At 39.2% G+C, this 27,934-nt stretch overlaps 1 protein-coding gene across 1 annotated transcript in view; it reads left to right on the top strand.

Moving 5' to 3' along the window:
- The window catches only part of VWA3B (von Willebrand factor A domain containing 3B), a 184,528-nt gene that overhangs the window by 116,726 nt on the left and 39,868 nt on the right, over window positions 1–27,934 (top strand). Inside the window, exons 19-20 of the mRNA XM_058534636.1 lie at window positions 13,241–13,359; window positions 18,671–18,721. Of these exons, the coding sequence (XP_058390619.1) occupies window positions 13,241–13,359; window positions 18,671–18,721 (170 nt within the window). The remainder of the gene's footprint in view (window positions 1–13,240; window positions 13,360–18,670; window positions 18,722–27,934) is intronic.

The following is a 27,934-nucleotide window of genomic DNA, read 5'->3' as shown; positions in this document are numbered from 1 at the left end:
GAGTCTGGGAAGACAGGGGGCGGTCAGGAGGCAAGGCTTAGGTGGCTGTGACCCAGGTGGCAACTCTGGGGATGGATCTAAGGCTGTTCATAAGGTCAAGTGGACAGGACTAATCATACTTGGCTGAGAGAGAGAAGAATGTCAAGAGTGATTATCAAGGAGGGAAAAATAGGAAAAAGAGTAGTGAGAGTCCTGTTCTTCAGGAGAACATTCTAGTCTTCTGACTCTAGAAAGCAAAGCCCAGGGAAGAAGATGAACATCTTTCAAGTGCATTCCATGGGCACTTGTCTTGGTGCCTTTTGTGGCATTGTAAATTCTCATCACAAACCTGAGGGTAGGCAGCACGCTGCCCAGCATGCTTACCCTCCTCCGTTATTGATAGAAAGAGCAAGAATCATGGTGATGATGGAAATATACTGCAATAAATTCCAATTTCACCCTCAAAGCACACTTACATATTTTATTCCTTAATATTTCCTCTGACTGCAAGAAACCCTCAGCTATAAATGGAAAGAATAGGAAAACAATAATCTAAACATATATCCCCCTTAGTGAGATATACAGGCTTTTGAGATTCGGACCTAACATTTTATGAAAAAGTAGACAAAAAATGGAATGTAGCTGAAAAGGAAACATGAATCTTAACTCACTTCATTGAGAAATGTAATTGACTTTTACTGCTATGTTCTGTGCACGGCCACATCTGTCTAAGTAGAACCGAAAAGCTGTGTTTGTCTTTGTTCCCAGCTCTTTGTTTCATTCATATATGGGCTCTTTCTTCTTCTGGAACACAATGTTGTTTTGATTTTTAGTGTGTCCTGGTCCAGCATCAAATCTGTCACCTTGGAAATGAAGTATTGAGCAGACAGGTTGTCCTAGCAACTCTTCATTACAAAATGATAACTGGCACTTTCAGTTTCCAGTGGACCAGATAATTTTACCTTAGCTCTTTCAAAAAGATTAATTCATCACCAAATCATATACAGAATAAAATAGTTTTAGTTATTTGATGAATATGGAATTCAAAGCTCTTTATTGCCAATTGCTTTGAAAAAAAGGATATAATTTGGAAACGTTAGTCTGCACTTTTGGAAAGTCTTCATCATCATCATCATCATCATCATCACCATCATCATGTCTTTAGCAGCATCCCATCAAGGCTTCCTGCTTTGCCCTAATCTGGGTTCAGCACATGGCTTTGCAGTCAGATAGTCTGGGCTTACAGCCCGGCTCTGTCATTTACTCCTGATGGGCCATGGCAAGGTCCCTAACCTCGTATGTGATGAGACCTCATACTAGGTTCTGAGAGAAGCATTTGATCTCATCAAAGTATCTCATCTAAAACTTAGAGCAACCTAGTGAGGTGGCTATTCATCTCATCCTTTAGCTGACAGGAATGTTAGGTGCGAAGTGGTTAGGGATGCTGCTAAAGACACGGCATTTTGTTGCTTTTGAATATAGTAGCATTGAAAACTAAACTGTTAGAAAAGCTTATTTTATTTAAAAAATTAAAAAGGACGGTTATTACAAAAGCTATATATATTCATTGTAGAAAAACTAGAAGATATAGATAAATGAAAGAGAAAGGAATAATAGAGTTATCATTCCCCATAGACGAATCATTTGGTAGTTATCTAGCCAGATCCTTTTCCCTACATACGTATCCTTTGTTCTTTGTTTTTATTTTGCCAAAATAAAGTCAAACTGAACATACTGTTTTGTACCCTCATTTGTATTCAACAATCTATTGTGAACATTGTTCCATGCCAGCAAATATTCATCTACTATACCAATTAAAATGCTCATTAGCGTTTTAATTGAAATTTAAATTGAAGAAAATAATCTCTTTTATTTCTTAAAAGTTTAGGTTGAAAAATGTGAGATGTAATCTACACCGTAGTAACAGACTTTCATACATTTATGAATGATCTTATTGACACACGTCTTTGCCAGTTAATTTTGTGGCACTGCCTTCACTTTGTTCTGTGGAGCCTGGAGATGTTTCAGTTTGAAAGCAGATGTTAAGCCTCAGCACTCAGGAATTTGTACAACTGCAGTATCTGTAAAGTCATCGCGTCTATATTCAGAGTCATCCACGTGGGCATTGCACGGCTTCTGCATTTTCGTTACTCACAGCCGATCAGACCTCTTTTTGGCCAATCTGGCAGCAAGCTCTAGGATATTTATTGGAGAAGTGATTTAGTTGAAAAACAGTGAAGTTGGTGAATTTAGTCGGAGTTGAACAATCAATACGTAAACACCAGTTTCACACTATTTTCCGTTTTCAAAATGTTGTGGGATTGCTTATAAACACAGGTAGAATGTTGTCAGGTAGAATTTTACCTGTGCTATTTTCACAGCTAATAGCTATGCATACAGTTCTGCATCCTGCTTTCTTCCTTTAGCATATGTTATGAACGTATTTCCTTGTAATGACCATTTCTGGATGAACTTGAATGGTTGTACTAATAGTCAATAATATGAATTACCACAATTTAACTATTCCCCCTGTTATTGGGCAGTTTACTTGGAATTTTAAGAGTGCCCATTATTCTATATCTTTGCTATCACTTAGAGCAATAACATTAAAAAAAAACTTTGCCAATTCCTGTATGAAAACAATATTTCATTTTAATTTTCTGCTCTTTTTATTATTTGAGAATAGTTTTCTTTTTTTTTTTATTGTGGTAACGTTGGTTTATAACATTATATAAATTTCAGGTGTATATCATTGTATTTCAATTTCTGTATAGGTTACATCATGGTCACCACCCAAAGAATAATTGCAATCCATGACCACACACATAAGCCTAATCATCTCTTTCGCCCTCCTCCCTCCCCGATTCCCCTCTGGTAACCACCAATCCAATCTCTGTCCCTATGTGATTGTTGTTGTTTTTATCATCTATTTATGAGTGAGATTATACAGTATTTGACTTTCTCCCTCTGACTTATTTCACTTAGTATAATACCCTCAAGATCCGTCCATGTTGTCACAAATGGCTGGATTTCATTGTTTCTTATGGCTGAGTAGTATTCCATTGTGTATATATACCACAGCTTCTCTATCCATTCATCCCTTGATGGGCACTTAGGTTGCCTCCAAGTCTTGGCTATTGTGAATAACGCTGCAATGAACACAGGGGTGCGTGTATCTTTATGCATTTGTGTTTTCATGTTCTTTGGATAAATAACCAGCAGTGGAATAGCTGGATCATATGGTAGTTCTATTCTTAATTTTTTGAGGAATCTCCATACTGTTTTCCATAGCGGCTACACCAGTTTGCACTCCCACCAGCAGTGTATGAGAGTTCCCTTCTCTCCACATCCTCTCCAACACTTGTTTCCTGTCTTGTTAATTATAGCCATTCTGATGGGAGTGAGGTGATATCTCATTGTAGTTTTGATTTGCATTTCCCTGATAGTTAATGATGTTGAACATCTTTTCACGTGCCTGTTGGCCATCTGTATATCTTCTTTGGAGAAATGTCTGTTCAGGTCTTTTCCCCATTTTTTAATTGGGTTGTTGGTTTTTTGTTGTTGAGATGTATGAGTTCTTTATATATTTTGGATTGCTAAGACCGATGTCAAAGAGCATACTGCCTATGTTTTCTTCTAGAAGTTTCATGGTTTCAGGTCTTACATTCAAGTCTTTAATCCATTTTGAGTTAATTTTTGTGAATGGTGTAAGATAATGGTCTACTTTCACTCTTTTGCATGTGGGTGTCCAGTTTTCCCAACACCATTTATCAAAGAGACTTTCCTTTGTCCATTGTATTTTCTTGGCTCCCTTGTCAAAAATTAGCTGTCCATAGATGTGTGGGTTTATTTCTGGGCTCTCAGTTCTGTTCCATTGATCTGTGTGTCTGTTTTTTTGCTGGTACCATGCTGTTTTGGTCACTACAGATTTGTAGTATATTTTGAAACCAGAGAGTATGATACCTCCAGCTTTGTTCTTTTTTCTCGGGGTCTTTTGTTGTTCCATATAAATTTTAGAATTCTTTGTTCTATTTCTGTGAAAAATGTCATTGTAACTTTGACAGAGATTGCATTGAATCTGTAAATTGCTTTAGGAAGTGTGGACATTTTAACTACATTAATTCTTCCAATCCAAGAGCATGGAATATCTTTCCATTTCTTTGTGTCTTTCTTCAATTTGTTTCAACAATGTTTTAATACTTCTCAGTGTACAGGTCTTTCACCTCTTTGGTTAAGTTTATTCCTAGGTGTTTTATTTTTTTATTGTGATTGTAAATGGGATGGTATTTTTAATTTCTCTTTCTGCTACTTCGTTGTTAGTGTATAGAAATGCAACTGACTTTTGTATGTTGATTTTATATCCTGCAACTTTACCATATTCATTTATTATTTCTTAAAGGTTTTTGGTTGATTCTTTAGGGTGTTCTATGTATAAAATCATGTCATCTGCAAATGGTGACAGTTTCACTTCTTCCTTTCCAATTTGGATCCATTTTATTTCTTTTTTCTTGTCTGATTGCTCTGGCTAGGATGTCTAATACTATGTTAAATAAGAGTGGTGAGAGTGGGCATCCTTGTCTGGTTCCTGTTCTTAGGGGGATAGCTTTCAGTTTTTGTCCATTGAGAAAGATATTAGCTGTGGGTTTGTCATATATGACCCTTATTATGTTGAGGTACTTTCCCTCTATACCCATTTTATTTAGGGTTTTTATCATAAATGGATGCTGTATCTTGTCAAATGCTTTCTCTGCATCTATTGAGATGATCATGTGATTTTTATTCTTCATTTTGTTAATGTAGTGTATCATGTTGATTTATTTGAGGATGTTGAACCATCTCTGCATACCTGGAATAAATCCCACTTGATCATGGTGTATAATCTTTTTAATGTATTATTGTGTTTGATTTGCTAGTGTTTTGTTGAGGATTTTTACATCAATGTTCATCAGTGATATTGGCCTGTAATTTTCTTTTTTTTGTATTGTCCTTGTCTGGTTTTGGTATCAGGGTAATGTCAGCTTCGTAGAATGAGTTAGGGAACTCTCCCTCATCTTCAATTTTTTGGAAGAGTTTGAGAAGGATAGGTATTAAGTCTTCTTTGAATGTTTGGTAGAATTCATAAGAGAAGCTGTCTGGTCCTGGACTTTTATGTTTGGGGAGGTTTTTGATTACTGTTTTGATCTCCTTACTGGTGATTGGTCTATTCAAATTCTCTGTTTCTTCTTGATTCAGTTTTGGAAGGTTGTATGATTCTAAGAATTTGTCTATTTCTTCTAGATTATCCAATTTGCTAGCATATAGCTTTTCATAGTATTCTCTTATAATCTTTTGTATTTCTGAGGTTTCTGTTGTAATTTCTCCTCTTTCATTTCTGATTTTATTTATTTGAGCTTTCTCTCTTTTTTTCTTGGTGAGTCTAGCTAAAGCTTTGTCAATTTTGTTTATCTTTTCAAAGAACTGACTCTTGGTTTCATTGATTTTTTCTATGGTTTTTAAGTCTCTATTTCATTTATTTCTGCTCTGATTTTTATTATTTCCCTTCTTCTACCGATTTTGGGCTTTGTTTGTTCTTTTTCCAGTTCCTTTTGGTGCACTGTTAGATTGTTGGAGATTTTTCTTGTTTGTTGATGTAGGCCTGTATTGCTATAAACTGCCCTCTTAGAACTGCTTTTGCTGTGTCCCATAAGATCTGGCATGTCATATTTTCATTTTCATTTGTCTCCAGATATTTTTTTATTTCTCCTTTGATTTCTTCGTTGACCCAATCGTTGTTCACTAGCATTTTGTTTAATCCCCACATATTTGTGGTATTTCTGATTGTTTTCCAGTAGTTTTTTTTGTGTGTGTATGAGGAAGATCAGCCCTGAGCTAACATCCATGCTAATCCTCCTTTTTCTTTTTTTTTGCTGAGGAAGACCGGCTCTGAGCTAACATCTATTGCCAATCTTCCTCCTTTTTTTTCCCCAAAGCCCCAGTAGATAGTTGTATGTCATAGTTGTACATCCTTCTAGTTGCTGTATGTGGGACGTGACCTCAACATAGCCGGAGAAGCAGTGCGTCGGTGCGCGCCCAGGAACCGAACCCGGGCCGCCAGTAGTGGAGCGGGCGCACTTAACCGCTAAGCCACGGGGCCAGGCCCGTCTTCCAGTAGTTGATTTCTAGTTTCATGCCATTGTGTTCAGAAAAGATGCTTAGTATTATTTCAATCTTCTTAAATTTATTGAGACTTGTTTTGTGGCCTAAAATGATCAATCCTAGAGAATGTTCCATGTGCATTTGAAGAGAATGTGTATTCTTCGGTTTTTGGATGGAATGTTCTGTGTATATCTACTAGGTGCATCTGTTCTAGTGTGTCGTTTAAGACCAGTGTTTCCTTATTGATCTTCTGTTTGGATGATCTATCCATTGGTGTAAATGGAGTGTTAAAGTCCCCTCCTATTATTGTATTACTGTCTACTTCTCCTTTTATGTCTGTTAATAATTGCTTTATATTTAGGTGCTCATATTTGGGTGCATAGATATTGACAAGTGTTATATCATCTTGTTGGATTGTTCCCTTGATCATTATGTAGTGCCCTTATTTGTCTCTTATTACAGTTTTTGTTTTAAAGTGTATTTTGTCTGATATAAGTATTGCTACCCCAGCTTTCTTTTCATTGCCATTTGGATGGAGTATCTTTTGCCATCTCTTCACTTTCAGTTTGTGAGTGTCTTTAGGTCTGAAGTGTATCTCTTGTATGCAGTATGTATATGGGTCTTGTTTTTTTTTTATCCAATCAGCCGCCCTATACCTTTTGATTGGAGCATTTAGTCCATTGACATTTAAAGTAGCTATTGATAAGTATGCACTTATTGCCATTGTTTTACTTTTCTTCTGGGTGTTTTAGTAGTAGTTCTCTGTTCCTTTCTTCTTCTCTTGCTCTCTTCCCTTGTGATTTGATGGCTTTCTTTAGTATTATGTTTGGATTCCTCTCTCTTAATTTTTTGTGTATTTATTATAGGTTTCTGGTTTGCGATTACTAGGATAATAATATATATTATTATATAATATAATATATAATAACTTACATATATAATAACCTACATATATAGCAATCTATATTAAGTTGCTTGTCTCTTTAGTTTGACCTCTTGCTAAAAGCTCTACTCTTTTACTCCCCTCCTCCCACATTTTATGTTTTAGATATCATATCTAACCTCTTTTTTGTGCATTTGTATCCATTACTCTCTTATCATGGGAATAGATAATTTTTTCCTATTTGTGGTCTTCTCTTTCCCCCTTAAATAAGTCCCTTTAGCATTTCTTGGAAGACTGGTTTCTTGGTGATAAACTCCTTTAATTTTTGCTTGTCTGGGAAACTCTTTATCTCTCCTTCCATTCTGAATGATAACCTTGCTGGGTAGAGTATTCTTGGCTATAGATTTTTTCCTTTTAGCACTTTAAATGTATCATGCCACTCTCTTCTAGCCTGTAAGGTTTCTGCTGAGAAATTAGCTGATAGCCTTATGGGGTTTCCTTTGTATGTAACTTTTTGCTTTTCTCTTGTGGCTTTTAGGATTCTCTCTTTATCTTTAATTCTGGACATTTTCATTATGATGTGTCTTGGTGTGGGCCTCTTTGGGTTTATCTTGTTTGGTGCTCTCTGTGTTTCCTGTACTTGGATGTCTGTTTCCTTCCTTAGGTTAGGAAAGTTTTTAGCTGTTATTTCTTCAAATAGAATCTCTGCCCCTTTGTCTCTCTCTTCTTCTTCTGGACACCTATGACACAGATGTTAGTGTGCTTGATGTTGTCCCAGAGGTCCCTTAGACTGTCCTCGTTCTTTTTAATTCTTTTTTCTTTTATCTCTTCGGCTTGGGAAATTTCCTCTAGTTTCTCGTCCAGCCCGCTGATCCATTCTCCTGTATCCTCTATTCTGCTTTTGAGTCCCTCTAGTGAATTTTTCATTTCTAGTGTTGTATTTTTCATTTCTGATTAGTTCTTTTATATATTTTCCATTTCTTTGTTGACATTCTCACTGAGTTCATCCATTCTTCTCCCAAGATCAGTGAGCATCCTTTTGATTCTTTGTTTGAACTCTTTGTCAGGTAGGTTGCTCATTTCAGTTTCATTTAGTTCTTTCTCTGGGGTTTTGTCCTGTTCCCTTGCTTGGAACGTATTCCTTTGCCTCCTCTTTTTGCCTCTTTCTCTGTGCTTGTATCTATGTATTAGGTAGGTTAGCTATGTCTCCTGGATCTTGGAGAGTTGACCTTATGTAAGAGATGCTTTATGAGGCCCAGCAGTGTGCTTCCCTTTCGTCACCAGTTCCAGATGTTCCAGGAGTGACCCCCGTGTGGGTTATATGTGTCCTATTGTGGCAGGGTTGCTCTTGCTGTAGGTACTTAGGGAGGCTGAGCTGTCCCCCTGGCCAGCTGGTTGTAATATTCAGCTGTGTGTGGCTGCTATGGACCCTTCCTTCCCTGTATCAGGTGTGGGGAGCCCCAGCACAGTTGGCTGCAAGGTGTAATAGCACGTTCCTGTTGCAGTTTTTCTAAGTGAGTAGGCCCCCACCGTGGCAGGTTGTTAGGCTCAGGGCCTTACAATTGCTGTAGGCCTCAGGCCTATTAGGCTCTTGTCAGCTCTCTCAGGATTGCAGCTGGGTGGGGCTGGCCCCTGGCAGGGGAGCTCCCAGTTGTTTCAGGCTTTGGAAGGTGGGGCCGATCCCCGATGTGGCTGTTTGAGAAGCACAAGTCTGCTGCAGCTCACAAGCCCCACCGCCCACAAGGCCACACACACAGTCAACACAGTCTCGCCCCGTGCATGTGCCCCAACCCCCTGAAGTGGACCCTGTCGCCCCACAGCAGAGGCCCCACACACTCCACCAATGCCCCACACACTCTACCTGCTCCTTGTGCACGCCCTGCCCACAGAGGCGGACCCATTTGCCCAGCTGCAGAGAATCCAGGCACCTAGCCTATGCAGGCCCACAAGTTGTCTGAGGGCTTGTTGTTGGGTGGGGCCAGTCCCTAGGGTGAGCCGCTTGCCCTGGCTGAGCTGGATTAAATTGGTGCTCTAGTGGGTGGGGCAGACCCTTGGCTGAGAGGCCAGAGGGAGAACTCCAATGGTGTCTGCCAGCGACTGTGTCAGCACGCCTGCACCAGGTCACAACAATGGTTGCTGCCAACGTCTCAGTTCTTGGAGAGGTCTCACCTCTCACCGAGATGCATCCAGGGCCTATCTGGTGAGTCTCTTTTCACCAAAGGACTGTGCACCTTTCTTTCTGGTGATTTCAGGTTGCTTTCCAAAACGGGGGAATTTTTGTGTGGGGCCTTCAAGAGCTGGCTTTTTTTTCCCTTATGTCCAATAGCTTTTCTGGGGTCTTCCGTGTTGTTGTTAATAGCCAGCAAAGCCAGATATTATGACACTTGTCTCAGTTGTGCTGGGTCCAAAAAATGCTTAAAGCAGCAACGCTCCCCCACTCAGATACCCCACTCCTCCAGGGAAGACTGCGAAACTTTGGATTGCTCCCGGGCAGCTGTGAAACGCTACAGCTTGCGAAGGTGGCTTTTTTTCTTTCCAGAAGGGAATTTCTGTCTCTTCCACCTCAGTCAGGACAGTTGCGTGTTGCAGGGGTTCCTCTTATCCAGTTTTCAGTTCTCTCTCAGGGGTAGTTGTTCCAAGAGTAGTTGTAAGTCTGTTGTGTCTGTGGGAGGAGGTGAGTTCAGAGACTACCTATGCCACAATCTTGACAGCAATCTGAGAATAATTTTCTTATGTAAGCTAAATATACTCTTAAAATCTTGTTCACATTATTCACATTCTTAGCAAACACTGCTTTAAGAATATCAGAGTTACACTTTTCCCTCAGTCACCAAGAATTAAAATTTGGTGGAATCCAAACTTAATTATGTCTTACAATATAGATAAACTTTTAAAAACTGTTGAGCCTTGGCTGTTATTTTAATTTATAAGTAGTTTTAGTCTCTCATGTATTCAATTGATGGTTACTTTGTACATGTATTCTGCTAGAAACTAGTATTTTTAAAAGGAATAAAGAATTACAGAGTTTAGTAGAGAGGAAAGCCGTATTACAAAAACTGCAATTCAGTGTATATATCTACAGAGGGACTGAATGAGAAAATATATAGAGAGTGCCTAGTGCTCGGCAGAGAGTAAAGGAGAAACATTATTATTATTATTGATAAAACCATTCTTAAGTACAGTGGTTGCTTATAGGGTATCTCTGATCTAACAGTGGGAAAAATTCTAACAGAATCAGCCCAAATTGGCTGTCCATGAATTCCAGCTGTTTCTTCTGCCTTTGTGATTTCTCTCTCAATCTCAATCACTGTCTCTCCCTCTTTTCCTCCCTGCCTCTCTCAAAGTTAAAATCTTCTCACGCAGGGTGTGATTATTAATATCAATTTGGTAAGGCTTCTAGGTTAACTCCAGAGAACTGAAGTAGGTAATACCTTGAGGCTCCTTTTTGTTATCATATATCTTCCAGAAGGGCCCCTCATTAGTTGGTTTTGCTTGATCTCTATTATAAGAGGTAATAAGTAAACCATTTTCAAAGGAGGTGTGATCAGGTGGTTTTATTCCCTCGCAAACAGAGCTGTCAGTTTCTTTATTAACTGCACTCTCCTCCCGACTCCCTTCCTTGCAGAAGCTGGCGGCCACGATTCCAATCCCCCAAGTCCCTATGAGAATGCCCCTTATGACCTCATAGTCACACTAAATTTGACCTCATAAAGAGAATATCTCATGGGACCTCCACGTGACCACCATGTTGTAAAAGCTAAGACCACAGACTGAAGGTGTGGAGTATGACTTGGTCTTTCCCTAAACCTGCAAGCAGAAAGGAATGAGAGTGGGCGCACATGAGCCAAATTTGAACTACCACCACACAGAAGTACACGATGGCCATGCAAGGCATGAGACCTAAATTCACAAAAGAGGGAGGCAGAACATTAAACAACGGATTTTGTTTAAGTACGTTAAGTCAGGAGTTAACCTGAGCACGGTGAAATGTTATAATGTTGCTAAATATTTTGTGGTGTTGATCTGCTAAAAAGTTGGCAAACTTGAAGAGCTGTTTATAGACTACTTAAGGGATATTTTTTCCAAGGGTGATGAAAATGTAAGAGTCTTTCATTTTGTTGAGCCTGACTTTTTTTTTTCCTCTGAAAAATATGACATGTAGCTCTATTTAGAAAGATAGTTTTGGGGTTTTGATTTTTTTTTTTTCGCTTCTGCAAGCTTCACCTAGTTTTCAAAGTCCAGGTGACTCACCTTTTAATCGACTGTTCTGTCTCTTTCTCTTTGGCAAAGATGGCTTAGAAGCCAAATACTGAATTTATGTGTCTGGCAAGCAGCGAGGTTTGACTATGCAGCCTCTTCATTTCCTTCTTTTCAGTTTTCTGAATCTTCGCCTATTTTTTTGTTTTGGTCTTGATGTTTTAATTATAAAATTAATATATGTAGTTTTCCGTTTTAATGCCTATTTCTTCCAAGATAGATTTTATTATTGAAAATATTATTGTTTTTCCTATCCATTTCTTCTTATGGCACTTCTGTATATTTTTGGACTTTTATATGACTGTATATCTTTGAACAACCTAATCATAATTAATTTTAATCAGAATTAATATAAAGTTATTGTTAGATGGCTCATAAAATTCATTTCTTCTCAAGCGAACTGACATTCTGCTTGTTGATTTGCTCAGCTATCATTTTTGGCATTTTTTTGTGTGTATACTTTGGAATTTTAGTAAGCTGGCTCATTTTAACAGGACTTTTTTAATCCGTTTTTTTCTCTTTCTCCTTCCATTTTGCAGTTGCCGAAATCCATCCTCTTGCGCCCCCCTCATTGGCGTTTAGAGCTCTAGTCGCATGGTGATGCTGGAATGTTGTAGATGGAGGGTGGCTTGGTTTAGTTCTTGGTTCTGAGGCTACATCAGTGTCCTCTCTCGCTGTGCAGAACCTCCTTTCAGGGGTGAGAGATCCTCACACCAGTGCTGGCTGCAGGACTGAGCCTGACGTGGGCCCTTGCCTTACAGAGCACTCAGAGTCTCACTTGCTTTCCAGGAGTTGAGCTCCCACTGCCCCTGCCATCTTTGGACAGAGAACCAAGAGTCAGCCCTGCCGACTTGTTCACAGTTCTGTTCAACTTTTTGTTTCTAGAAATCTGTCAACTATGCATCTTTCTTTTTCCGTCTTTCTTTCCTCTTTTCTTTCTTTCTATGCATTTTTTTTTCTTGCAAACAACAGCAATGCGATTGTGGCATGATTTTGGAGGCAAGGGGGAACATAAAAGCATGAACGGTATCATCTTGATTGAGAGTAAAAATTTACTTCTTAAAAGTAATTCCCCACATTTCCAAAATGCCGACACGCTCCTTGTGGTTGGAATCATATACAATATTGAAACGATATTATATCTTAGTAGTCTCCTATTAGATTTTATTTTTCTTTTTTGTTTAAATATTAAGATATGGAATGTACCTTTTTGTGCACATACATTTATTGACGTATCCACAAATATTTGCTGAGGGCACGCTATGTGCCAGGCGCTGTTCTAGGTGATAGGAATACAGTAGTGAATAAAGCAAATTTCCTGCTCTGATGGAGCTTCCATTCTACTAGAGAGAGAGAGGTAATATGCAAACAGGTCAGTGTGTAATATTACGGGTGCTGTTAAGATGGCGTGGAATCAGAGGCATCCCCAAACCCAGGAGTAAGCACGAGATGGAGCCAGAAAGAACTCAAAAAGAAGCCCTCTCTTTCATTGATCACTAAGCCTCCTCTATTTGACGTGTATAAGAATCTCTTACAAATTGATAAAGAAAGCGGTCACTGTAACTAGAGATTTTCAAGAGAAAATCAAATGTAAAATAAATATATGAAAAAAATGTTTAACCCAACTAGTAATTTACAAAATAGCAACAATGAGCTCCTTTTTCTTATCGCTCCCTCTCGTCAATTTGACAGAGGCTTATGAAGATAGTATTCAATTCTGACAAGGGTTTCCTGAAATAGTTTTGTTTTTTTGTGTGTGTGTGTGGTGGTGGTGATTTTCAAAATATATAGTTTTAAAAATTGGAAGGAAAAGGTTAGCAGTGATATCTCTGATTCTTATTTTTTTCTTTATAATTTTCTGTATTTTCTACAGTTATAATGTGTTGATTTTACAGTCAGGAAAACATACTGTACAGCCATGTAGACCATTTTGGAAGGCACGTGTTAACCTACCAGATGACACTTTCCTTTGGTATTGACGTGCAGGTATTCCCTCTGGCACATGTGTGCAATGACACAAATAAGATGACGTTAATTAACCCCCAGGGAGTCAAGCTCAATATCTACAAGCAAAAAGTCGAACAGGCAATTAAGTCCTATGAAAGGTGAGTATTAGTTCTGGCTGCCCTTTAAATGTTGTGGAATTTGTTTGTTTTGACTTCTCTTGTTTTAGCTTAGATTTTTCATCTGGAGCAGCTATTTAAAAATTTTCCATAAGGAATAACAGCAGTAGAAGCAGCAGCTGACATAAGGGGCTTCCTATGTGCCAGGCACTGCATTGAGTACATCACCTGAATGTGTCCAACGGAGTTTTAAAGACACCATCTTCCCTTTCCAAAATCTATAGAAATCTCACGTTTCCATGAGATCTTTAAAGCTTTCCTTTTAGCAGCGTGAATTTGATCATTTCAGCCTCTAACATTCTGCAAAGTGGCTAATAAAACTCCACAATAATGAGAGAACAGAGATAATATAAGTGTATGTTATTATTTAAATAATTTTTATTCAAGATAAAGATGATGATCAAGTTGACTACACTGAAAATTGTTCTTAAATAGTCACTGTGTTAGTGCTGAGACGGGGGCCTCTTTTCACGAGGGCAGCTAACCCAGTCTCACTCTTGTCCTAGCTCCCTAATCGCCTCCCCGCCCCACCGCTCAGCCCTTAATTAGTCCTTGGTGCATAGCACTTAATTAAACTTTGAACCTGCCCAGTTTCTCCAGGCAAGCCTATGCTTGGTTCTGGAAGCTGTGCCATTGGGTTTCCATTCACTACCATGTGGGTGGGAAAAATGAAATAAAGTACACGAAAGTTAATGAGGCCCGGGCCAACATTTACTGGCCTGTTGTCATTTTGCAGTGTGTCCAGTGTGTGTTCAAAAGAAGCATAAGGCCCGACTCCTGCCACGCGGCGCGCACAATCCAGTCCAGAGGCTGGCCTTTCCATGCCACGCCCATAACAGGCCTCCCCAAATCTTATTCTTGAGCCTCTGCCACTGCCCTCACCTAAGAGTTGAGGCTGTCTTGTCTGAGCCTCTTTGGCTGCTGCCGTGAGCTCCTCAGGATTTCTCTGAGTCTTTGTCTGCCCTTCATTTCCCCCACGGGCAGCCTGACTAGGCCAGCGCTCACCCCTCCCGTGGGTCTGAGACTTGGCTCTGTAGTTACCCTTTCACGTGGCGCTGCCCCTCTTGTCTGCGTCTGCGCCAGGCAGGCCTTCCCTTGCCCCCCGGCTCTGCTGCCCGTCCTCCTGCCCCAGTTGGCTCTTGTGCGACTTCTCGCCTCAGCGCCAACGGCCCTCCTCAGAGAGGCCTCTCCCCAGTGACTCTGCCACCCGAAGGGCGCTCGCAGCTTCTGCACAGGCCTGTCTCTCCCCTGCGAGGATGGCAGCCCCCTGCTCTCCTCTTCCTAGCAGGTGTTCGTCTATATATATTGGACTATTGGAATTTAATTTGAATTTGATCTCATTCAAGTTCGGTTATTAAAATTCATCAGATTTAGTTATTCAAAAGGTAATAGAATAATATCATTCATATTATAAGTTTATTTGCTTGCATCAGTCAAATATTTGACTTCTGTAATTGCCTGGTCTGTGAAAGCCTGGTGCGGGGCCATACACTAGGGCTTTGAGGTGAGACAGTTCTGGGTCTCATTCTTGGCTCTCACATCTGCTTGGCAGGTCAAGTGGCAGTTGTGAGCTTCAGACTCCTATTTACAAAATCTGTCTCATAGGGGGGTTGTGAGGGTTGTGTAAATTATATATAAAGAACAGTTAATGTTAGTTACTGCCCCCTTTCATTCCCTGAATCTGCTGATCCTAAAATAACCATAAATATATGGAGTGTAATAGTCGCACAGCTCTTCCCATGGTGTTGACCCTTTCCCAGGGGTTTCCAGAAGGACAGGGACCCTCCCTTCCCAGGCAGACGCGAGTCCTTCTTCCTTAATAGCAAAACCAAAATACAGACATAGTAGTGATTTGTCCCAATTTCTGGAAAAGCCTTTTAGTACCCTGAGAGAAATATTGTAGTACATTGTTATTATTAATACTAATATTTATTTTAATATGATTAACAACATTAATTTTAATATGATTAATACTATTTAATACTAATTATTGAATTAGTATTAATTATTTGGTATTGTTAATTTGATGTTTATATTAAATGAATTATTTATTTAATATTGCTATATATATATAAAGGTATTTATATACCTTTACTATATTAAGGTATAATATTAATATTATACAAATAAAACTTCCTGATCTTTTGTATTCAATAGTATTTAAGAATTTTTTTGGTATAAATGTCAGTTCCCTTTTCCATCTTGCTCCACGTTTCTAAAGATACACAGAATATGAAAAGCAGTTAATCAAACTTGGTTTACTTCCCCCTCGTCCCCAATATAACATTTCTAAGGAGTTTCCCACCACAGGTAAGCCAGGTATAACCCTAAATCCATATGGCTAGGGTTAACCAGGTGAGTGGGAAGCTCACAGTCCTTTGGCCAAAATAGTGACATAAACTAGCTATTTTGGTCGGGCTCAGTGCCCATGTGTGAGTGTCCCTCTGTTTCAATATTTTAAGAATTGAGGCAGAGATTTTGGCTTTGTGTGTCTGAGCATAAGCTTTGAGTGAGGATTTCTGGGGCTGGCTGGATTCTGGGGTGATTTTTCTGCAGCCTATTTGATTGTGAATCTAGGGTCAAGGTTGCAGCCCTCAGATCCACAGGAGAAGCATCAGTTCTAACCTGGCTCTGGGACTACGCTTAGAAGCCTCTAATTATGACCTCCAAAATGCTGATTAGACTTGTGACGTGTCGTTAGTTACAAGTTGCTTTGCAAATGAGTCCCTGCTTGGTACAAGTGGATTTGCGACCTAGAGATAGAGAAAGCTGGTGAATGCAACCGCTCAACCAAATTTCACTCTCCTAAAAAAACAAGGAGGAAAACTGGTTAGTAAAATCCCTGAATCGAGGGGCTGGACCAGCCTCAGAGAGGCCTTCATGTCCAGTGCCCTCCCAGCACTGACGGCCCTCATCCCACACTCTTGTGGCTTCCCCACGGTGGCCTCCGCAATCAACAGAACCGGGATCCACACACTCTCGGCTGCCCTCAGTTCACACCCACCCATTTTTTCCTACCCTGTGTGTTTTCAAATATTTTGGTGAAGATGGAAAATAAGGGAATAACAGAGGTTATGAAAATGTGCTCTTGCAAAATATTTTCAAAAGGATTGAATTAAAATTAGAGACATGTGCTAGCTAATTGGAGCCACACTCACCAGTGGTTTCTCAGAGTTTCCAAGCCTCGCCCTTCCTCAAAACCTGGAGGGAACGAACATCGCTGTTCCTGCTCACTTTATGTATACATCTCACTCACTTCTCTCCACACCAACGGCGGCTGGTGTTATCCTGGTTTTATTGATGAGAAAACAGTTTCAAGAAGTTAGGAAAAACAGGATAACATGGCAGCAAAGTGGAGACACTGAGATTTGACCCTGGACCCATATAGCCCCAAAGCCCTTGTCCACACTCCCAGTCTTCCTACTGCGCTGCCTCCACTTTCTTTTTTGTGTGTGTGAGGAAGATCAGCCCTGAGCTAACATCCGTGCTAATCCTCCTCTTTTTTGCTGAGGAAGACCGGCTCTGAGCTAACGTCTATTGCCAATCCTCCTCCTTTTTTTTTTTTTTCCCCCAAAGCCCCAGTAGATATTGTATGTCTAGTTGCACATCCTTCTAGTTGCTGTATGTGGGACACGGCCTCAGCATGGCCGGAGAAGCGGTGCATTGGTGCGCGCCCAGGATCCGAACCCCGGGCCGCCAGCAGCAGAGCGCGCGCACTTAACCGCTAAGCCACAAGGCTGGCCCTGCCTCCACTTTCAAGGTCTAGATTTAAGAGGATTTTTAAATAAAGGCTTTTGTTTTTGTTTTCAGAAAAGCACCCACACAAAAAACAAAAATGCGTGCTATGAATCCTTTTAACAAGTCTTAGAAACACGGATCATTGTTACAGAATCACAGGGCCTTCCAAATAGGCCCCAGAGAACCAAGACCTTAAGTGAGACAAGGGTGCTGAGCTGGCCTGTTTCCCTCTTCCCTGCTCTTTCTATCATTTACAGAATATTATCTGTGTCAGACACAGTTCTGTGTGCTGTGCACACACTAGTTCATTGGGTCCTCTCACCAACACTAGGAGGAGGTATTATTATTATCCTCATCTACAGAAAAGTTGGCTACTGGCCGCAAGTCTCGGAGCTGGTGAGAGGAGAAGCTAACTGAGGTTTGGGCCCAGGCAGTCTGGCTCCTGAGTGTGCTCTTCACCACCATGCCAAGCCCCCTTTCCATGATCTCACCAAGCTCGTGATGGGAGATCAGGGCAGGATAACACCACCCAAAGCGGTTTCTCAGAGCCCTGCACCACTGACGCTGGTCCAGTGGTTAGAAGATGCCTCCTGGAGAGTGACAGTATCCTCCCACCTCGTTTTATTGAAGCGTTTGTTTTCGTGGAACACCAGCTCACAACCCTCGGAGCGAGTGTTCCGTGCCCTGCGCTCCAGGAAGGCTGATTTGGGGAATGATATAGCGGTACAGAACTGGGCTGCAACCTCTGGAGGAGGCATCACTGATTAGTAACATGAAAAGGGGCTGTAACTACCCTATAGAACCCACTGGTTCCAACTTCCTTCTTTCCTCTTGGGTTGACAGCGTCTCTCCGCAAACAGGTTCAATGATGAGCTTTAGTCTCAGCACCGCCAACTAGCTGTGGTGGGTTAGCAAAGCACTTCATCTTTCTGCTCCTTTCGGGGGCCTCATTTGGAAAACAAAGAGGTCAGGCTGGTTGATCCCTAAAGTGTATCTTGATCCTATTATTTATGACCCTATTAACCCCTTTTGCTTTGAGAATCCAGGCAGGAGAATGTCTAAAGAAAGCAAGCTAAGAATCAAAATATAATGATGTACACCTGAAATTTATATAATGATATAAACGAGTTACTTCAATAAAAAATAAATAAATACAAAATTTAAGACCAAAAAAAAGGAGGCAAGCTAAGGACACAGTTATATTTTTCCGCAGGAAGAAAAACGGTGGGTGTTTAGAAACATGTTCGTGCAGAGATAATGAGGGCCAGTTGGTTTACTGCCTCTTCTCAGCCTGGGTGTTACCTGATTGAGCTGAGAGCTGTGCCCTCCTTTAATATTTGACACGATTGTCACAAAGCCATGAGGCTTCTGCAGTGATGCTGAGGGAGGGAGACCCTCATATCCAATCTCTGGAAGCAAATGGCAGTGGCGTGGTCCAGTGGTGATGGCACTTGGCTTGGGCTCTCCCTGAAGTGCCCTTTAGAGCCTGGGGTCAGCCTTTTGCCATGAAGTGAAGTATTGCTACTAAATAATTATTGTTGATTTTTTTAAACAGGCGCTTGAATAAAATTGTTTGGCGAGCACTATCTCAAGAGGAAAAAGAAAAGTAAGCCAGTTCCTCCTAACTTTTTTTTTTTAAATTTTGGTGAAATTCACAACACCTACAATTAACTGTTTTAAAGTGTACAATTCAATCATATTTAAATGATTCAAAATGTTATATAAACCACTACCTCCCTCTTGTTTCAAAAATTTTTTTATCACCTCAGGAAAATACCTTGTACCCATTAAGTAATCCTCCCCCATACCTCCCTCCCCCTCTGGTAACCACTAGTCTGCTTTCCGTCTCTGTGAATTTGCCTTTTCTGGATATATCATATGAAAGGGATCATACAACATGTGACATTTTATGTCTGGCTTCTTTTACTTAGTTACTTTAAAAACTTAATGTTTTCAAAGTTCATCCAAGTTGTAGCATTTATAGTACAGTCATGTGTCGATTAACAACGGGGATACATACATTCTAAGAAATGCATCATTGGGCAGTTTTCATCGTTGTGCAAACATCGTAGAGTATACGTACACAAACCTGGATGATATAGCCTACTACACACCTAGGCTGTAGTTAGTACACCTAGGTACTAATCTTATGGGACCACTGTTGTATACTCGGTCCCTCACTGAGGGAAACGTCATTATGCAGTGTACAACTGTACTTCATTCCTTTTTATACCTGAGTAATGATCCATTGTGTGTCTATACTAGTTTGTTTATCCATTCTTCCATTGATAGATATTTGTGTTGTTTCCACTTTTGGGCTATTACAAACAATGCTGCAACATACATTCATGTGGAAGTTTCTGTGTGGACATGTTTTCGTTTTTCTTGAGTATATACCCAGGAGTGGATTTGCTGAGTTAAAGGATAATTCTATGTTTAATTTTTTGAGGAGCCACAAGCTGTTTTCCCCAGCAACTTCACCATTTTACATTCCTACCAGCAAAGTATGATAGTTCTGGTTTCTCCACATCCTTGCCAACGCTTGTTATTTTCCTTTTTTTTCTTTTAAACTAAAGCCATCCTATTGGCTGTGAAGTGATATCTCGTTGTAGTGTTCATTCACATTTACTTCATGACCAATAATGTTGAAAATCCTTTTATGTGCTTGTTGGCCATGGGTATATCTTCTTCAGGGAAAAAGATTTATTCAAGTCCTTTGCCCATTTTTTTTTTTTTTTTTTTTTTTTTGTGAGGAGATCAGCCCCGTGCTAACATCTGCCAATCCTCCTCTTTTTTTGCTGAGGAAGACTGGCCCTGGGCTAACATCCATGCCCATCTTCCTCCACATTATATGGGATGCCGCCACAGCATGGCTTGCCAAGCAGTGTGTTGGTGCGCGCCCGGGATCCGAACCGGTGACCCCCAGGCCGCTGCAGTGGAGCGCGTGCACTTAACCGCTTGTGCCACTGGACCGGCCCCTGCCCATTTTTATTTATTTATTTATTTATTTATTTTTGTTTGTTTGTTTGTTTATTGCAGTAACATTGGTTTATAACATTGTAAAAATTTCAGGTGTACATCATTGTACTTCTATTTCTGCATAGATTACATCATGTTCACCACCAAAATACTAATTACAACCCATCACCACACATATGTACCGAATTATCCCTTTCACCCTCCTCCCTTCCCCCTTCCCCTCTGGTAACCACCAATCCAATTTCTGTCCCTATGCGTTTGTTTATTGTTGTTATTATCTACTACTTGATGAAGGAAATCATACGGTATTTGACCTTCTCCCTCTGACTTATTTCACTTTGCATTATACCCTCAATGTCCATCCACGTTGTCACAAATGGCTGGATTTCATCGTTTCTTATGGCTGAGTAGTATTCCGTTGTGTATATATACCACATCTTCTTTATCCATTCGTCCCTTGATGGGCACTTAGGTTGCTTCCAAGTCTTGGCTATTGTGAATAACGCTGCAATGAACACAGGGGTGCACGTACCTTTGCAAATTGGTGTTTTCAAGTTCTTTGGATAAATACCCAACAGTGGAATAGCTGGATCATATGGTAGTTCTATCCTTGCTTTTTTGAGGAATCTCCATACTGTTTTCCATAGTGGCTGCACCAGTTTGCATTTTTAAATTGAGTTGTTTGTTCTTTTGTTGTTGAGTTGTAAGAGTTCTGGATATTAAACCTTTATCAGATGTATGATTTGCCAGTATTTTCTCCTATTCTGTAGATTGTCTTTTCATGTGCTTGATAATGTCCGTTTTTTGCCAAAAGTTTTTATTCTTAGGAAGTCAATTTATCTGTTTTTTTCCTTTGTTGCTCATGCTTTTGGTGTCAAATCTAAGAATCCATTGCCAAATATGAGCTCATGAAGATTTACCCCTGTGTTTTCTTCTAATACTTTGCTGATTTTAGCTCTTACATTTAGGTCATTGATCAATTTTGGCTGAATTTTTGTATATGGATTGAGGTATCTCCATCTGCAAATAGAGATAGTTTTACTTCTCCTTTCCAATTTGTATGCTGTTTATTTCTTTCTCTTGCCTAATTGACCTGGCTAGAACTTCCAGTATAATGTTGAATAGCAGTGGTGAAAGAGGGCATTCTTGTCTTGTTCCTGATCACGGGGAGAAAGCTTTCAATCTCTCACCATTGAGTAGGATGTTGTTGTGGGTTTTTCAAAAATGCTCTTTACTATGTTAAGGAAGTTTCCTTCTATTCCTAGTTTGCTGATTATTTTCATCATCATGAATTATTGGTTGAATTTTGTCGAACGCTTTTTCTTCATCTATTGAGATGATCATGTGGGATTTTTTTCCCCCTTATTCTACTGAAATGGTGTATTAAGTTGATTGATTTTTCTTAGGTTTAACCACCCTTGCATTCCTGGGATAAATCCCACTTAGTCATGATGTATAATCCTTTTAATGTTATATTGGATTTGTTTTGCTACTGTTACGTTGAGGCTATTTACCTGTGTATTCATAAAGGAAAATCGTCTTTTTTTCTTTTTCTTTTTTGTGAGAAAGATCAGCCCTGAGCTAACATCTGCCAATCCTCCTCTTTTTGCTGAGGAAGACTGGCCCTGGGCTAACATCTGTGCCCATCTTCCTCTACTTTATATGGGACGCCGCCACAGCATGGCTTGACAAGCGGTGCATGGGTGCGCGCCCAGGATCCGAACTGGCAAACCCCGGGCCGCCGCAGCGGATCGCGCGCGCTTAACTGCTTGCGCCACCGGGCCAGCCCGTAGTAGTGTTTTTTTCTTTGGTCTCTTTGTCTGGTGTTGGCATCAGGGTAATGCTGGTCTCATTGAATGTATTAGGAAGTGATCCCTCTCTTCTATTTTTTGGAAGAGTTTGAGTAGGATTGATGTTAATTGTTCTTTACATTTTTGGTAGAATTCACCATGAAGCCATGTGGTGCTGGACTTCTCCTTGTTGGGGCATTTTTGATTACTGATTCAAAGTCTTTGTTATAGGCCGCTGAGACTGTCTATTTCTTCTTGAGTCATTTTGGTAATTTGTGTGTATGGCAGCCTCCTTGTGACTGTCACTTCATCAGAGTCCTGTTGATCGACCTAGAACTCCTTCTGTTTCTCTCTCTCTCTCTCTCAGTCCTACTTGTTTATTTCCTTCTTGGCATTTGCCACGATTTATAATTATATATTTTCTATATTACCTCGCTTATTCTCTCTCCCCACCAGATCGTAAACTTTACAAGGCTGGAATATGGCTATTAATTCATTAAAGAATACCCAGCGTATTCTTTAATGAATTTAAAGAATTAAAGAATAACGGTAGCATATATACTATATAGTAGGCATGCAGTAAATATTTGTTGAATAAATTAACGAATGAAGTCTATTGGAAATGACAGTTTTAAGTATTTTTACCAATCTGTTTCCCTTTACCACTTTTTAATGTCTTCCAACATTTTAACAATTTAATTCCTATATGTGAAATCAAGGAGTGATTGTTTTTGCTTTAAAAAATATCTGATATTTGCTTGTACTTTGCAGCCTTCTAAAGAATGGTTTCTGACTATTTTTAAATCTATAAATTGGGAAAACTAAGATGCATTTAGATAATAGATTATTAGAAGGTCAATTCTGTGCTCATTTAAAGAGTAGCTAAATGAGAAATTGTATTTAGTAAAGGGACTATAGAATTTACACAAATCTCCATAATCCAGTGTAGAGCATTGTAGGTGTCCATTGAACCTCATCTCACAGCTCTTTCAAATTGAAAGAGTTGAGCACGTGAATGAGATTTTCTCCCTTCTCTACAACCCTCTGGAAACCGTCTGTATTTCCCAGAAAAGATGGCTATGAATTTGATAGTAGAAACCTTTTCCTCCATCAGTAGCTTAAGAACGTAACCCAGAAATCTCAATTTAAATTTATTTTTAAAAATTTTAATTGCTGTAAAAAAAGAACATGTAATATAAAATCATCTTATCCATTTTTAAGTGTACAGTTCACTAGTATTAACTATATTAACATTGTTGTGCAACAGATGTCTAGAAATTTTTCCTCTTTCAGAACTGAAATTCTATGCCCAATGAACAATTCTTCCCCTTTCTCCTACCCCTAGCCCTGGCAACTACTATTCTATTTTCTTTTTCTTTGAGTTTGACTACTTTAGATACCTCATATAAGTATAGTCATACAGTATTTGTCATTTTGTAGCTGGCTTATTTCACTTAATAGAATGCCCTCAAGGTTCATCCACATTGTAGCATGTGACAGGATTTCCCTTTTTTTAAGGGCTGAATAATATTCCACTGTATATACATACCACATTTTCTTTCTGGTGGTTGCTTCCATCTCTTAGCTTTGTGACTAATGCTACAAAGAACATGAGTGTGCAAATACTTCAAGATTCTGTTTTAATTCTTTTGAATATATACCTAGAAGTGGGATTGCTGTATCATATGGTAATTCTGTTTTTAATTTTTTGAGGAACCTCCATACTGTTTTCCATAGCAGCTGCACCATTTTACATTCCCTCCAGCAATGCACAAGGGCTCCAATTTCTCTACGTCCTCACCAACACTTGTTATTTTATGCTTTTTTTTCTTTGATAGTAGTCAACCTAAGGGGTGTGGGGTAATATCTCATTGTGGTTTTGATTTGCATTTCTTTTATGATTAGTGATATTGAACATCTTTTCACATGCTTGTTGGCCGTTTGTATATCTTCTTTGGAGAAATGTCTATTCAAGTCCTTTGCTCACTGTTTAATTGGGTTATTTTGTCATTGTTGGTGTTGTTGTTGAGGTATAGGAGTTTTTAAATATATTCTGGATATTAACCACTTATTAGATATATGATTTGCAAATATTTTCTCCCATTCTACAGGTTGCCTTTTCACTCTATTGATACTTTCCTTTGATGCATAGAAGTTTTTAAGTTTGATATAGTCCCATTTGTCTATGTTTGCATTTGTTGTCTGTGTTTCTGGTGTCATATCCAAGAAAGCATTGCCAAATCCAATGTCATGAAGCTTTTCCACTATATTTTCTTCTAAGAGTTTTATAGTTTTGGGTTTTATGTTTAGGTCTTTAATCCATTTTGTTTGGAGGTAATTTTTATATATGGTATAAGTTATGGGTCCAAATTCATTCTTTTGCATGTGGATAGCCAGTTTTCCCAGAACCATTTGTTGAAGAGATTGTCCTTTCCCTCAGTGTGAGGTCTTGGCACCTTTGAGAAGATCATTTTACCGTATACATAAGAGTTTGTTTCTGGGTTCTTTATTCTGTCTCATTGATTATGTCTGTCTTTATGCCAGTGCCACACTGTTTTAATTACTGTAGCTTTGTAATATGTTTTGAAATCAGGAAGTGTGAGTCCTCCAACCTTGTTCTTTTTCACAATTGTTTTGGCTATTCCAAGTCCCTTAAGATTCTATGAATTTTAGGATGATTTTTTTCTATTTCTGCAAAATATGCCATTGGGATTTTGATAGGGATTACATTGAATCTGTAGATCACTTGGACGTATGGACATTTTGACAATATTGAGTCTTCCAATCCATGAACACAGGATGTCTTTCCACTTACTTGCATATTCTGTAATTTTTTCCAGCAATGTTTTGTAGTTTTCAGTGTACAAGTCTTTCACATCCTTAGTTAAGTTTATTCCTAAGTATTTTATTATTTTTGATGCTATTGTAATTGGGATTGTTTTCTTAATTTCCTTTTCAGCTTGTTCATTGTTAGTATATAGAAGTGCAACTTCTGTTTCGATTTTTTTTTTTGTGAGGAGATCAGCCCTGTGCTAACATCTGCCAATCCTCCTCTTTTTTTTTTTTTTTTTTGCTGAGGAAGATTGGCCCTGGGCTAACATCCATGCCCATCTTCCTCCACTTTATATGGGACGCTGCCACAGCATGGCTTGCCAAGTAATGCGTCGGTGCGCGCCCAGGATCCGAACCGGCAAACCCCAGGCTGCCACAGCGGAGCACGCGCACTTAACCGCTTGCGCCACCAGGCCGGCCCCTCTGTTTTGATTTTTGTGTGCTGATTTTTTATCCTGCAACTTTGTTGAATTTGTTAGTTCTAACAGCATTTTTGTGGAATCTTTAGGGTTTTCTACATATAAAATCAGGCCATCAGCGAACAGATATAATTTTACTTTTTCATTTTCAATTTGGATGTCTTTTGTTTCTTTTTCTTACCTAATTTCTCTGGATTGGACTTCCAGCACTATGTTGAATAAAAGTGAGAGTGGATATCCCTGCCTTATTCCTGATCTGAGAGGAAAAGCTTCCAATTTTTCAGTGTTGAGTATGATGTTACCCATGGGTTTTTCATTTGAGGCCTTTATTATGCTGAGGTAGTTTCCTCGTATTCCTAGTTTGTTGAGTTTTTTTGTTTTGTTTTGTTTGCATGAAAGGGTGTTGAATTTTGTCAAATGATTTTTCTGCATCAATTGAGATGATCAAGTGGTTTTTTTCCTTCATTCTGTTAATGTGATGAAATACATTGATTGTTTTTTATATGTTGCTTCATCGTTGCATTTCAGGAATAAATCTCACTTCTCATGCTGTATAATCCTTTAATCTGCTGTTGAATTTGGTTTGGTAGTGTTTTGTTGAGGATTTTGCATCAATGTGCATAAGGGATATTGGTCTGTAGTTTTCTTGTGGTGTCGTTGTCTGGCTTTGGTATCAGGGTCATGCTGGCCTCATAGAATGAGTTTGGAAATGTTCCCTCCTCTTCAATTTTTGGAAGTATTTGAGGAGGATTGATGTTAATTCTCCTTTAAATGTTTGGTAGAATTCTTTACTGAAGCCACTTGGTGCTGGGTTTATATTTGTTGGAAGGTATTTGCTTACTGATTCAATCTCTTTACTAGTTATATGTCTGTTAATATTTTTTATTTCTTCATGATTCAGTCTTGGTTGGTTATTTATTTCTAGGAATTTATCCATTTCCTCTAGGATATCCAACTTGTTGGTATATAATTGACCATAGTTGTCTCTTATAATCCTTTTTATTTCTGTGACATCAGTTGTAATGTCCCCTCTTTCCTTTCTGATTCTAGTTGAGTCTTCTCTCTTTTTCTCTTAGGTAATCTGGCTAAGCATTTGTTTTGTTGCTCTTTCAAAAAACCAATTCTTAGTTTCATTGATTTTTTCTATTGTTTTTCTATACTCTATTTCATTTATTTCTGCTCTAATCTTTATTCTTTCCTTCCTTATGCTAACTTTGGGTTTAGTTTTTGTTTGTTTTCCAGTTCCTTGAGGTGTAAAGTTAGATTGTTGATTTGAGATCTTTCTTCTTTTCAAATGTAAGCATTTAGCACTATAAATTTCCCTTTTGGTATTGCTTTACTGCATCTTATACATTTTGATATTTGTGTTTTCGTTTTCATTTATCTCAAGATCTTTTCTAATCTCCCTTGTGATTTCTTCTTCGACCCATTGGTTGTTTAAGAATGTGTTATTTCCACAAATCTGGATTTTCCAGTTTTCCATCTGCTATTGATTTCTAATTTTGTTCCATTGTGATCAGAGGAGATATTTTGTATGATTTCAATCTTAAAAAACTTTTAAGACTTGTTTTGTGGCCTAACATGTGGTCTGTGTTGGAGAATGTTCCATGTGCATTTAAGAAGAATATGTATTCTGCTGTTGGCTGGTAGTGGATTTTGTATCTGTCTGTTAGGTCCAGTTGGTCTATAGTGTTGTTCAAGTCCTCTGTTTCCTTATTGACCATCCGTCGGATTGTTCTATTGATTATTGAAAATGGGGATTGAAATCTCCTACTTTTTATTGTGTTGCTGTCTATTTCTCCCTTCAGTTCTGTCAATGTTACCTTCATATATTTGGGAGCTCTGACATTAGGTGCATATATATTTATAACTATCATATCTTCCCAGTGGATTGACCCTTTTACCATTATATATTGTCCTTCTTTGCCTCTTGTAACAATTTATGACTTAAAATAGTCATAATTTGCTGATTTTTTCTTCTGCTTGATCAAGTCTGCTTTTAAACCTCTCTAGTGGATTTTTCACTTCAGTTATTGTATTCTTCAGATCCAGAATTCGTGTTTGGTTCTTTTTTATAGTTTCTCTTTGTTGATATTCTCATTTTGTTCGTGCATCGTTTTCCTGATTTCATTTAGTTGTCTATCTGTGTTCTCTTTGAGCTCATTGAGCATCTTTCAGACAGTTATTTTGAATCTTTGTCAGGTAATTTATAGATCTCCATTTCTTTAGGGTAGTTTTCTGCAGATTTATTTTGTTCCTTTGATTGGGCCATCTTTCCCTGTTTCTTTGTATCTTAGGATCTTTAGTTGAGATTTGAGCATTTGAAAAACCAGACACCTCTCCCAGACTTTACAGACTGGCTTCTGACAGGGGAAGACCTTCACCGAGGTCTAGAGATTCTGGGGACCTCTCAAACCTTTTCTGGGGCTATATCTTCTCTAGGCTTATGTGTGTGTAATTTCCTAGTTAAAGAATTTTGCCTGTTTCTTCTCAGGAGCCCATAATCTCTTGCTCCCCCTGGTGTCTAATTTTGGTACTGCAGTATTTCTGGTGCTTTTACAAGCCATGGAACTCACTTTTGTTCTCAGCTGCCCATAACCTGGCATCCAAAGTATACTGCCATTCCCGTCAGCTATGAGTCAGGTGAGACAGAAACCAGTCTCTCGGGCAGCCCGCCAAAAGCCAGAATGTTGGATGCATGTTCCACTCGTCTCTTTCCCTCTCAAAGTAAAAGCCAGGGTTTAGGAGTTTTCTCCCAATTGCACTGCACTGTGCCAGGGAAAGAGAGGGCAGGCAAAA

Source organism: Diceros bicornis, chromosome 40 (genome assembly GCF_020826845.1).
Source record: "Diceros bicornis minor isolate mBicDic1 chromosome 40, mDicBic1.mat.cur, whole genome shotgun sequence".
In the NCBI taxonomy this organism is placed as follows: Eukaryota; Metazoa; Chordata; class Mammalia; order Perissodactyla; family Rhinocerotidae; genus Diceros; species Diceros bicornis.
This window is presented reverse-complemented; position numbering and strand designations above follow the sequence as displayed.